The sequence below is a fragment of the Hoplias malabaricus genome, chromosome 3 (genome assembly GCF_029633855.1).
Source record: "Hoplias malabaricus isolate fHopMal1 chromosome 3, fHopMal1.hap1, whole genome shotgun sequence".
NCBI classification, from domain to species: domain Eukaryota; kingdom Metazoa; phylum Chordata; class Actinopteri; order Characiformes; family Erythrinidae; genus Hoplias; species Hoplias malabaricus.
The window spans coordinates 19,815,294-19,829,735 of NC_089802.1; the positions used below are offsets into that span (position 1 = coordinate 19,815,294).

The 14,442-nt window shown below is 35.5% G+C and overlaps 1 protein-coding gene across 1 annotated transcript; it reads left to right on the top strand.

Annotated features, from left to right (window-relative positions):
- Positions 1-502: 502 nt before the first annotated feature.
- On the top strand, positions 503-4,335 carry LOC136692677 (transmembrane protein 238-like). The gene is made up of 2 exons (XM_066666257.1): positions 503-1,330; positions 3,358-4,335. Exon 1 carries the CDS (start codon positions 731-733, stop codon positions 1,295-1,297), a length of 567 nt encoding a protein of 188 aa, XP_066522354.1. The 5' UTR covers positions 503-730; the 3' UTR covers positions 1,298-1,330; positions 3,358-4,335.
- The last annotated feature ends 10,107 nt before the right edge of the window (positions 4,336-14,442 follow it).

The following is a 14,442-nucleotide window of genomic DNA, read 5'->3' on the forward strand; positions in this document are numbered from 1 at the left end:
CTCTAGTCCATTATCTGTGGGACACTTTTGGATGAATATATTGGTCGATTATTCTCAGTCCAGCAATGACACTGGGGATGTAAAAACTCCAGCAGCACTGCTGTGTCTGATCCACTACCACGTCAGTGTCACTGCAGCTGAGAATGATCCACCAGCTAAATGATAGGGTGGTATTTCACAAAGCAGGATTTCTCTGTTTAGCTAGATAACTTAAGCCCAAAGTCAATCCTAACCAATAAGAAAAGAGCTGAGGGAGCTTTCAGTAGACAGTCCTTAACTTTGGGCGTTATTTAGCTAACTGAGAAACCTGTCTTTGTGGAATTCCCCTCTGGTCTGTGGTGGTCAATGTAGCATTATTGTTCGAATGTTTAGCTTGTGTATATTTAGGTTTTTCACCCCAGCCATATTCCGCCCTTTTGATTGGTCAGTGTTTCACATTTACCTACGGTTCTCATGAACATTTGGCCAATTATGTGGCAGGTAGGTGGGACTTAATACTGCTGAGAGGCTGCGTCCAAATCCTCATAGACTGAAGTGGAGGATGCTGATGGGAAAAGGGGGCGTGTCATGTTTATGTGAACCTCACGGCGGGCGGAGTTACATTTGCTCTCAGGTGTGAGCAGCCTAAAGTAATCGTGTGGAGAAGTGTTTGCGTGAAGAACAGAAGAGACTTAAGAGAGGTGTTGTTTTGTGTCCGTTGAAGCGAGTCAAGCCCTTGGTTCCCGGAGCCATGGCCCCGCGCTGTATCGGGGGCTGTGTGCCGTTGTTTGTGCTCGGCATCGTCTTCGACGTGGTCGGTCTGGTGGTGCTCCTGGTCGGTATTTTCGCGAACCTGCGTTTGGATGGCCGCTACTACGGAGATTTTCTTATCTACACAGGCTCCATCATCATGTTCCTCAGCCTGGCGTGGTGGGTGCTGTGGTACACGGGCAACATCACCCTCTCCTCGGAAGATCTCGATAAGATAAACGCACTGGACGACTTGGCGCACTGGGCTCGGAAGATCTCCAAGAGACTGTCAACATCTTCCAAGGGCGGAGTGAAGAGTCTCGAGTCCGGCGAGAAGAAGCTGGTCTCTGCAGGAGGTGGAGGTGATGGAAAGGCGGTTCCGGTGCACATCCCCACACGAATAACGTGGCCAAACTCTGAACTGGAGGGACACGACAACGCAGCCTTCGAACAAAGTCTGGAGATGCCTTCAAACAGCGAGAAAACCGTGGAGTTGGACATCTTGAAGAACTCCGAGATAATCCCGAAAGGCAGCGACATGAATGGAAAACCTGAGAGACTTTTATGATTGATGGCTGGAGTAAGGGCCTATATTTATTTGGTAAGTTTAATGCTTTGCCTCAGTATTTGTAATTGTTGTGTGCTTCTCTTGACAAAAATGTCTTCCAAGATACAAAAACTGTTGTATCACCGTTTAAAAGTAAAAAACAGACGTCCAACTCTTTCATAATCGAGTCTTCTACTTAATACAAAGCTTGAGAAACTTTTCAGTGGTGAAATGTGTTTCGTCATTGTGAAGAAATTAACCGACACAGAATTCTACACGGTGGTGGTGACAGGAACCATGTTGTGTTCTTCAACACAAATACAAACATAGCCTTTATTACAGTTTCAAAGCTGTTAGCAAACCTACATATTTTCCAAGTTTTTGATATGAATAAAATGTTTGTGCTCCCGAGCAGGTTTTTTTTTTTGTGGTGGCGTGTGTGCTATTAATTGATAAAACACAATTCATGCCAAAACATTATGACAAAATATTAGTGGAACAAGGGCAGCAGCTATCTTGCTGTTACGTGGCTCCATTGTTAGGTTGAGGACTTTGTGTTCTCCCTGTGTTTATGTGGGTTTCCTCCAGGTGCTCCAGTATTCCCCCACAGTCCAAAAATATTGGTAGGTTTATTGACCATTGAAAAATGTCATTAGGTGTGAATATGTGATGCCATGTGATGGACTGGTGTGTTCCTGCCTTGCACAAGGTTCTGGACCCACTGCAATGATGAACAGAACAAAACAGATCCAGAAAATGGCTGAATTAATTTATTAATTGGGAATTTTATTTATATAATAACGTTTAGATACATTCAATTCTTCACTCGTCTGGTTCTTACCATCACCAATGTGAACAACTCCGTCTCTGTAAATTTCTCTACATTAAATTACAGAGAAAATGTGAAAAATATTTTGTATACTCTGTCAGTTGCCAACACTGTCAGTGATGTGGTAATATCAAGGGCAGGCTAATCATTTATTACCTTTAATAAAAGAACACAACTAGGTTACATTTTATTTGCAGTGATTTAAAACATCCAATTTCATCTTTTCAAACTTTATTTTAAGAAAATGTATAAATATTCAGATTTCCTTTGGAAGACAGAATGTATTGATACTTTGTTACGTGAATTTGAGGCCACTATTGTACCATTGCCTATACTTTCAGTGAACAGATATGAACCTATACTTTTTTTTTTTTTTCCCTCTGACAATCATGTTTGCAAAATTTAAAGTGCTTTCAGAGGGAAATTACAAAGTCCATATTTTTAAATATTTAACAGTTTCATTTTAGGAAACTCAAAATTTAAAGTCATAAAAAATGAAATTCATGGGCATATGGTACAGTTATGATATTAAAGACTCCTGAGGACACCAGCTGGTGACAGTGCCGTAAAAAAAAAAATTCTGTGATGTCAGAGAGGCTTTCTTGCCCAAACCTTATTTATTCCTGTGACCTAATTTAGGACTTTCCTTTAGTCCTCAGCACTGAATATGACACCTGTTCCTGAGGGTGAGGTTTATGTGCACTGAGTAGCCTTTAGAAGGGCAGACATAGAGGACTGAGATATAATATTTTTAATAGTTCTCAGAATTTTGGTTCAAATGATTAAAAGTTCAATCTTTCACATTTTATGTTTTTATATTTTTCTTTTTTTAAATCAAGTCATCAAAAAAATATCACTGAATTTTTAATCACTTTGAATTGCCTTAGACTATCTGTTTGGAAAATGACTGGACAATTAAACCACTTCACCCTATACTATGTTTTTAACGTCTTCCTTTTCTGCTGTTTGTTAATTAGTATTTCAGTTCTTTTGTGCTTGAAAACTTTGCTCTTGTGTGTAGAATATAAATGTATAGGAGATAAAGCTTCAAAGATTTGCTTTTTTAGTGGGGTGTGGCTTTGTTAACAGTGCACTTAAGAGTTTGCTTCTGCAACATTTCAGTTTCTGAGATAAAGTGATTCATTAACCTTGCACAATGGGCCACGCAATGCATCGTGACTCAGCTATAAATTAAACTCGTTTGATTAGAATCAAGCTTTAATTTTCTGTTGATTCTCTCTTTCTTTTGCAGGTTATGTTCTGGCTGTGTGAGCAGCGCTTTGGCTTTAACAGTAATGGACTGCTCTTATTCAGGGAACCATATTTTAATATTGCACAGGTATATAACAGTTTCTTTTTACATGTATTTTTAAATGAAGACATATTTTTATGATATTGTGTAAATATTTGAAATATAGATGAATATATGAAATAAAAAACTTTCAGAAAAGAGATATGCTTTACATATTGTAATATTTTCTAAAATACGAGAATTAACATTTATTTTTATGTAAGCCACTTTTTCTGTTGAGCTTTGAATATGATACCTATTCATTTGTAAAGAACCTCTGGTAAAACTTATCTGGCCAACACATGCATACAACTTTAGAATAAATGTGCAGGTGTCATTTGCACTGTGGATATGTCCCCACGACTTTCTGTAATGGCTGATTTTAGTTCTACCAATTTTTTAAAGTGTACTATATTTCAAGTAACAGCTTGCTGCAGATACCTGCCCAAAAAGTGTTTGAAATTGTGCTTGAAATATTTGACAGGAGAAATAAATTTATACAAAAATAAAACACATGTTGGTAGGTGGATCTGCGACTCAAAAGTGTCCATAGGTGTGAATGTGTGTTGCCCTGTGAAGGACTGGCAGGGTGTGTTCCTGCCTTGTGCCCAGTGATTCCGGGTCGACACCGAACCCACAGCAACCCTGAACTGGATAAGCAGTTACAGACAATGGATGAATGAATCAATGTAATCCTCAGCAAACTGTCTTTGTTTTTTATTTACAAAAAGTATAACATTTTATGGGCAGCACGGTGGCGTAACAGGTAGTGTCACACAGCTCCAGGAACATGGAAATTGTGGGTTCAAGTCCTGCTCCGGGTGACTGTCTGTGAGGACATTGATGGGTGGATTGGCAACTCATGTCCATAGGCGTGAGTGTGTGAGGCCCTGTACAGGACTGGAGCCCCCTCCAGGGTGTCTTCCCGGCTCCGGACCCACCGCGACCCTGAATTTGATAAGCTTTTACAGATAATGAATGAATAAAATTCATTCTTATATTGTCAATAAAAATGTTATTTTCTCTAATAACAGAATCAGAAAACCTTTGTGCTAAGAAAATTCTTCTAAAATGTTTTTAAATCAGTGCTGGTATTTTCTGTACTGGCTTGACGAACACAGCCCTGAAACCTCTCACAAACCTATTTTTTTCAGACCCAGTGTTTATTTCTTTACAGAGAATGTGCATGTGCATGCCCTAGGACTTGATCTCTTACGCCGAATGCAAATTTGAGGGGCATCCGATCAAGAAATTGGTCCCAAGCACTTTTTAAAGTAACATTACGCCTATGAAAATATCCCAGTAACATGTAAACAGCTTTTACATTTTAAAAATTGTCTAGAGTATACACAATTATTCTGATTCTACTCACTGTGCCAAATGAGGACTGATGTGCCTTTCTACTTCAGGTACATAAAAACCTTTCTTCCTCTGTTGGATAAAGCAAAAAAACATTGACAGTAAAATGGCAGTGTCTGTACATTTGTCAACTGTCTGAGTGTTTGCTTAGAAATGTACAATGCTCGCCACACTACCTCCACACACGAGATAGCAAAGCGATGTTGATGGTTTTCGTATCTGATTTCTGTGATTTCAATAATGTAAATATTGTTTTATTTCATACTTTATTTGGCCAGCATTCATATTTTCTTTTTACATCCACCATTCAGTCAGAACATTAAAACCACTGACAGCTGACATGATTAACATGGGTTGTTTGGTTGGGAAGGGATGGGATATATTTTTAATGGTCCTTTTTACTACTCAACTTTTAGCTGATGTTATCAGGCAGCTTTAAATGAAAGTTTGATGGACCCAGCAGCAATAACTGCAGGAGGCCTGACATTCTTAAGATTTTGCAATCATTCAGTTGCACTCACACACACACACATTGCCTGTATACAGGCTTTAGACAAGCAGCACAGAATGGAACACTGGAGCAGCTGTACATGAGCCTAAAATGACTCAAAACCTCAAAAGCTGGACTATGCAGCAGTGTAACAGCATTCTATGAATGATGGACCACCATTCAATATATTTGGGATAAGTTGGATTGGTGTTTATGATCCAGAACTTATCTTCCAATAGCACTAACTGACCTAATAATAAAACATCTGTCTGAATATCATCAAATCCTCACAGAAATGTTCCAACATCTAGTATAAAGTCATTGTTTTACTTCATGAGAAACACTGGACATGTTTACAAAGGTATAATATTTTTTACACATAAAGAGAATGATATTCAGTTTTACACACCACAGTTAAATAATGTTTACTGTGTCCATAGAAGCCTCTCTCTCGCTCTCTCTCACTGTCTTTTTAATTCTTCTATCACACAAGAAAGGACTGATGATCTGAAAGTTATTTTCCATTATGTGGCATGTTTTACTCTCTCAAACATTGCACTGACCATAACAATAGCTGTGTACAAGGCTAAATATTGTGAGTAAATATATTCACGGAACTAGTATTTCTACCTGAAATATGAACTGTAGTGAACTTAGCATCTATTATGCAATAAAACTGGTTTTCCACACGGCACTCCCTTTGTCTCTGTGGATACTGATATTTGAGCCACAGCTTTTTGATAATGTCACTATGGACAAAGTGAACGTGCACAATAGCCATCAGGCCAATGGAAACATGCCATGGAAATTTTACTGGGAAGGAATATGTGTGCATTTTGGCTATTGTTCCTAGGTTTCATTAACCTGAATAGCTTTGTTACTAAGCTGAGAAACTGAAAATGCAGTAACATTCAAAATATTTGTAATTAATTATATTTGAATGTGGCATAAGAGTATAACACATTATGGAAATCATTATTTACTGTTTTGGGAGCTGTCTGGAATGTTGCTTGCTAGAAAAATGACCCACTTTTTACTCTGTATACTGTAAATAGGACTTTTCTCAGACCGTTGCACAATTTAGACAGGTTTTAATGGACATTCCTGTTACCTATTTGTTGGCATAAGGCAAGCATTGGCACTCACTTCTACTACATTACTTCATAACTAATTCATTCCTGAGGCTAGCATGCCATCACAAAATCACACAGCCTTAGTGACAAGTGTGTAGCACTGAAGAGCCAATACAGGCTAATGGGCCAGGTTTCTTTTTCACAGCAAGACGTGTCAAGAGAAGCCTCCAGATATCCAGTTCCAACACCTCAAAACAAGTGTAACATAATCAGCGATTGTTGGAAAACACTGTTCTCTGTGGTTTATTTATGTTAAAATTTTTTTTAAAAAAGCTGAAATTGTATGTTTGGGAAGAAAATCACTGGTGTTTGTACACGAATTTAACTTGTCTATATGTTTTTATTCACTGTTTAATCAACCACAGAAACTCATTCATAACTTGAGTTGATTAATTTTGTTTCTATTCACCAAGAAAGCTATCTCCCAAATTTATGGCATGCCCTTTTAGCCTAAAATGACATCAGCAATACAAGTCCGAATTCAGTTTTTACTAATAAAAATGAAATTCTGACTACTAAAAATGATAATTATAGATATCCATAATTCAGTTCTCACTATTAAAAACTGTATTTTCACCAATCAAATATATATTTAACTAGTAAGAATCGAATAAAAGAGATCTTTAATGTAATTAGAGATATCAAACATTGCAATCTTACTAGTGGAAATGACCATTACAGATTTCCCTTATAAAATTCTATTTGGCAAGACATTTTAGCTTTTAATCATTTTTTCTTAATATCAAGAATTCAATTTATACATGTGAAAATTTAATTATTACTAGTAAAAAAAGCTATTTTTACTAGTAAAGAATTTAAATCTTACTAGTAAGATTTCAGTTTTCATTAGTAAAAATTAAATTGTTGATATCAGAACTTAAATGTTCACTAGTACAAATAAAATTTGATATAAAATTGAAATTTTGACATCAATAATTAAATTTTTGCTAGTAAAAATGTCATTCTTACTAGTGATAATTCATGTTTCCCCATTCGTTTTAATGGTAAACCTTACTAGTAAGATTTAAATTCTTACTAGTAAAAATGAATTTTTACATTGAATTCTTGATATCAAGAAAAAATTATTAAAAGCTCAAATGGCTTGTCATAATGGCCACAATTTCAGTCTAAAATTACACTAGCGATACAAATCCTAACTTACTAGTAACAACTATGGCAAGTCGTTTGAGCTTTTAATCATTTTTTTATATTAAGAATTAAATTTACAAAATGTTACTAGTACAAATGCTATTTTTACCAGTAAGAATTTAAATCTTACTGGTAAGATTTCAATTGTCACTAGTGTAAATTTAATTTCTGATATCATTAATATTTAAATAAATATAATACATTTTAATATTTAAAATCCTTAATATCAGAAAATAAATGTTCACTAGTAAAGATATGTTTTCTGATATGAAAAAGTGAATTTTTACTAGTGAAAATTTAATTCTTACTAGTGGTAATTCAAGAGTTTCCCCATTCCTTTTAGTGGAGGGAACATTTTTACTAGTAAAAAATAAATCCTTTATATCCAAAATTAAATTTTCACTAGTATCAATTTATTTCTTGATATCAAAAATTTAATTTTCACATGTAAAAATTGAGTTTTTGATATCAAGAATTGAATTTTTACTAGTGAAAATGTATTTCCTGATCTCAATAATTGAGTTTTTACTAGTAACATTTTAATTTTTTACATGTAATAATTAAATTACAACTAGTAAAACTATACATTTCACATGTAATAATATAGATTTTACCTGTGGGATTCCAATTATTACTAGTAAAAAAAATATTTTCACTAATAAAATTATAGTTGGAATTTTTACATGTAAAAATGTAATTCTTAATAATAAAAAAGTAATTAATGCTTCTATATATTCAAATTTTACTAGTAGAAATTCATTTCTTACTAGTAAAATTTTATTTTTTGATATCAAGAATTAAATTTTCACCAGTAAAAAATCAATTCTTTACATCAAAAATTAAATTTTTACTAGTGAAATTTCAAGTTTCAGTTCCTGATATCAGAAATTAGTAGTGAAATTTTAATTTGATATCAACAATTAAATTTTTACTATTAAATATTAAATTCCTATCAGAAATGAAATTTTCACTAGTGACAATTGAAATTTTTCTAGTAAGATTTATATTATTACTAGTAAAAATATCTATTTACTAGTAACAATTGAATTTGCACATGTAAATTGAATTCTTGATATCAAGAAAAATTAGAGTTCTCTAATTAAATTCTTACTAGTAAAATATCTTTTTTACTAGTGAAAATACAATTTTTACTAGTGAGAATTATAGATATTTATAATTCTTATTTTTACTAGTCAGAATTTCATTTTTACTAGTAACAATTATATTTTATATTTGTTACAACATTATATTTTATAATGCTAGTAAAAACAGAATTAGGACTTGTGTCATTTTAGGCTAAAACGGCTTGCCATAGTCTCCCAAATGTGGCATCAATTCCACTTTAAGTAATCCAAAGCAGTGAAAATACGTCACTATTACCCACCTATGGAACAGGAATAGATCAATATCCTCATCTTGGTTAATTTTGATGTTTGGAGTTCTCTGTCTAAAAACTCCAGATGCCTTTTCACTGTCATGAGCAGAGAGGGAAGGCTAGCATACCAAACTGAGAAACTTTTAGCCATTTACTGACACTGGGCTTTAGTAAAAAGCATGTCTCTCTAACACTTTATATGTAAGGCAGTGTTCAAAAGCTTCTTATGACAGCTGACATAAACCTACACAGTAGTTGTAAAGGATGCTTAAATCAGCTTTTGCCAGCATCTTTTGTCATGTGGGTTTGTGATATAACACTTTTTTTAGGTGAAATGACTGCATTTTATAACAGCTGACATTGTAAATATGTGTATATCACAGTGACAAAGCTAATAATGCTTCATAGATGAAATCATTTACAGATGAATTAGAATATCATGAAAAAGTTGATTTTTTTCAGTAATTCCATTCAAAAAGTGAAACTTATATATTATACACATTCATTACTGACTGATATATTTCAAGTGTTTATTTCTTTTAATCTGATGATTATAACTGACAACTAATGAAAACACCTAATTTAGTATCTCAGAACTTTACAATATTGAAGACACCTGGTGCCACACTCTAATCAGTTAATTAACTCAAAACACCTGCAAAGGCCTTTAAATGGTCTCTCAGTCTAGTTCTGTAGGCTACAATCATGGGGAAGACTGCTGACTTGACAGTTGTCCAAAAGATTACCATTGACACCTTACATGAGCAGGACAAGACACAAAAGGTCATTGCTAGAGGCTGGCTGTTCTCAGAGCTCTGTGTCCAAGCATATTAATAGGGAAGCAAAGGGAAGGAAAAGATGGGGTAGAAAAAAGTGTACAAGCAATAGCGATACCTGCACCCTGGAGAGGATTATGAAATAAAACCCATTCAAAAATGCTGGGGAGATTCACAAAGACCGGACTGCAGCTGGAGTCAGTGCTTCAAGAACCACCACACAGACGTATGCAAGACATGGGTTTTAGCTGTCGCATTCCTTGTGTCAAGCCACTCTTGAATAAGAGACAGCATCAGAAGCATCTCACTTTCAAAAAGGACTGGACTGCTGCAGAGTAGTCTAAAGTTATGCTCTCTGATGAAAGTCAATTTTGCATTTCCTTTGGAAATCAAGGTCCCAGAGTCTGGAGGAAGAAAGGAGAGGAACAGAATCGATGTTGCTTGAGGTCCAGTGTAAAGTTTCCAGTCAGTGATGGTTTGGGGTGCCATACCATCTGCTGGTGTTGGTCCACTGTGTTTTCTGTGTGAGGTCCAAGGTCAAAGCAGCTGTCTACCAGGATGTTTTAGAGCACTTCATGCTTCCTGCTGCTGACCAACTTTATGGAGATGGAGATTTAATTTTCCAACAGGACTTGGCACCTGCACACAGTGCCAAAGCTACCAGTGCCTGGTTTAAGGACCATGGTATCCCTGTTCTTAATTGGCCAGCAAACTCAACTGAAAATCTATGTAGTACTGTGAAGAGGAAAACCAGGGGACACCAGACCCAAAAATGCAGAGGAGCTGAAGGCCACTATCAGAGCAACCTGGGTTCTCATAACACCTGAGCAGTGCCACAGACTGATGGACTCCACGCCACACGCACTGCTGCAGTAATTCAGGCAAAAGGAGCCCCAACTAAATATTGAGTGCTGTACATGCACATACTTTTCATGTTCATACTTTTCAGTTGACCTGCATTTCTAAAAATACTCTGTTTGTACTGGTCTGAAGTAATATTCTAATTTTCTGAGATACTGAATTTGGGGTTTTCATTAGTTTTCAGTAACAATCATCAAATTAAAATAAATAAACACTTAAAATATATCAGCCTGTGTGTAATAAATTAGTATAATATACAAGTTTCACTTTCTGAATGGAATTTCAACTTTTTCATGATATTCAAATTTTATGACCAGCACCTGTAAATAGAAAAATGAAACTAACCATACCAGAAGTGAACAGGTGCTATCCCATCAAAATGGCAAGTTGGCCCTTGTGTCAAATTACATCTATAGGAATAAGAATCCACAATTTTTCTTAAAGATTTTGTAGCCTCATGAATGGTGCCAGTTTGCCAAGTGTTACTGCAATCTTTAATAACCAGGAGAACATACAAACCCTGCTCTAGAAAACATAGTGTCACTTTAGTAGCCAAGTGTATATTGTGTAATTTGTTAATGTTGCTTTACTTTACAAATTTTAGAAGACATATTATACCACTTTTCCACAAACTTACACAATTCCTATGGTATTAATGAAAAGTCTGCAATCTGCTTTAATCAAAATATCACAAGGATCAAACAACACAGCACTTTTCATGTTCTGTTTAAACAGCTCTGTTCAAAATGTCTGGTTTAAGCGCATGTTGCTTTTAAATGAGAAAGAGCCATGGCTCAGTTCTGCATGAGAGCTCAGCAGAGGGGGGCTCTGGATTTTAGTCATTTTCACTCTGATCTCTTTCTTCTCTGTTATTTTTTTCTAAGTACTCTTATATGTCCACATGTGTTTGTCTTGCTTCATTTAAACTCTCTTAACTCTACATAGAAACAAAATGACTTATTTTATCTGATAATTTCAGATTTAGGCAGATCACAAAAGCACCTGGTTGTTTTATTTCACGGTTTATAGGTTGCTATTTCCCAAATTCCCAAATTAATTTGCAAATGCAGTCAAATGTTTTTTTAATCATATTTTTTTTCATCAGTCAAGGATATCATAATTATACCCCCACAATTACAGTTAGTTATTATAGAATTTCATCACAGAATTTCATAGTCAATGTTTGTATCATATACAGTACAGAATTCCAATAACATGTTTATCAAATGTGGGACAGATTCAAGACCTGCAGTCTTGCAATATTTTTCTAATGAATAATTCAAACCAACGCCCTAACAGAACTACAGTGTGTAACTACTCCCAGAGTCTATATTGTGATGGAAAACAAGCCAGATTGGTTTTCAGCACATACAGCACAGCACTTCATGGACAAATTAAGAATACTATAAATATAAACCTAAATATGACAAGTTGTAAAGCTATCAACAGTTGTAGTACTGTATACATGTATATTTTTCAAACTGAAATTATGTAACTCTCAGTTTCTACAGTCCATATTTACAAATAATTTGCAGGAACAGCCAGATTAGAATTCAATAATGCTGTGATGTCACATGTGTAAAACCATTTTCTGATATGCATACAGTGGGTTTCAAAGATCTAAGATCCAGTTATTTAAACCTAACAATAAGCACAGTGAAGTAAAACAGTGAAATTCTAAATAAAGAAAACGATACGTAAGAGGGACTATGGCCACTATGGACACTATGGCCACTAACCCACAGCAAAAAGGATGGAATCACCACAATTAGAGAGTGTTTGCCCAGCTATTTCAAACTTCATTTAAATTTCAGCAAATAAAATAATTTTGTAATAGCTGAACATGACATACTGCATAAAAATGTATTTGAATAGTTTAATTAAGGCAGTGGGAGGCATGTTGGTGCAACGAGTAGTGTAGCTGTCGCACAGCTCCAGAGTCCTAAAGCTGTGTGTTCAAGAAATATCACAGGGGGCTGTCTGTGCATTTTGATGTGTTTTCCCCTTGTCTGCTTATGTTTATTCCTACCATCCAAAAACACCTGTTGGTAAGTGGATTGGCCATGCAAAACTGTCCATAGGTGTGAAAGTATGTGGTGCCTTGTAATGTACTGGTGCCCTGTCCGGTGTCTGTTCCTGCCTTGTGCCCAGTGATCCTGTGTATGCAGTGGCATTGTTGCGCAACTGGTAATATCTCTGTCGCACAGTCCCAGAATTCTGGGGATGTAGTTTCAAACCCCACCTCAAGTCAATGTTTGTGAGGTGTGCTCTTGCCTTGTCTGTGTGGGTTTCCTCCATGAGCTCCAGTTCCCCTCCCAGGTCCAAAAATATCTTGCTGGGTGAACACACCTGTGGGTGTGTGTTCTTTCCTGGTGCCCAGTGACTCTGGGTAGGCTCCAGACCCAACACCAACCCCAAACTGGATAAAGAAGATGCATTAGTTATATATAGATAATTAGAATGTCATTTTTTAAGACAAAGTAGAGGTAAAAAATGTAAAAATATTGCATTTAAAAATAATGCTTACAGACGTTGACATCTGTTGGCTAAAAGCATGGCTCTAATAAGAGAGTCATCAAATTAAAACATAAGTGTTTATAAAGAACCGCGCCCCTGAAATGGAGAAGTTGTTCTTAGTCACATATGTCTAAAATTTGGTCTAGGTATAAACAGAAGGGTAAAGTTTTAAAAGGAAAACATACAGTTAGACCAAGGAACAAAACAGTTCCATAAAACTCAAAGCCATATGCCTTCGAAAAAAGGCTGCACAGCAAAACAAACAAAAAACTAATTGATAGAAACTGTATTCAGTGTTTGAGAGAACTGCAAGAATTTAGCTAAATTAAATAATATTTACAAATAATAAACAATGGAACTAACATCTCAACAGAAGAACACATGGTTATAGTGAGTTAAAAGAAGCAATGATGAGTGGGATTGACTGGGTGAAAGTGAAATTCAGTGATGAACAAATCTCCACTGGCCAAGGAGAACTTTTGTCTGGTGTTGTTCTAATGAAAGGTTTTAGGATAATTGCCTGAAGAACATAACCAAGTTTCCCCACTCATTCATGATATGGGGTTGCCTGTCAGCTAAATAACAGGGAAGATGGCAATCATTACCTCATTAGATATAGACTGAGATTTTGAACACTTCCATCAATAAAAAAATGTTAATGAAGGGTGACGAAATCTTCCTCAACACTAATTAATTCCACATATTTCCCTTTATGGTTCTAGAAATAAAAATTAATTTATATTTAATTTATATAATTTTTTGTTTTGCAAACCCAGAATGTGCAGCTACTAAAAATCATTTTGTGTCATATGTATGATGTGTTCATATGCTACAAAACTGAAACATCCCCTGGACACAGGATTTCTCAGTGTAACCAAATAACCATCAAGGTAAAGTGTGTCCAACAGATAAAGGGCTGAGGGACATTCCTATTAGGCACTAAACTTTGGGCTTATCTGAGAAATCCTATTATGTGGATTACTCAAATGTTGTGTTGATTTCATAATTTTGCTAGGAATAGTATTTTTGGGGAGAAAAAACCTAAGCAAAAACAAAAATTCAAACGTCTCACCCCTTTTAAGACAGTGGATACATATGTACATTTGCCATGGCAATAAACAAACCCTTCATCCTCCTTTCATGAAGGATTTGAAACATCCATCTTTAAGATGTGTTTGCATTTTCACTAGTTAACTGGGGCATCTTCAGTCAGCATTGAGTTTGAGTAAAATTTTTTATGTGGTCTAAGCCCAGAAATGACTGTTGTAATATAAGGATGCAACGCCATCTAGAGGCGAGATGCTTTTCCGTTTATTTATTTTTGACCACCGTGTTACACTTACCCAACTTCATGACAGTTCTTCCACAGAATATTTTTAAATTATT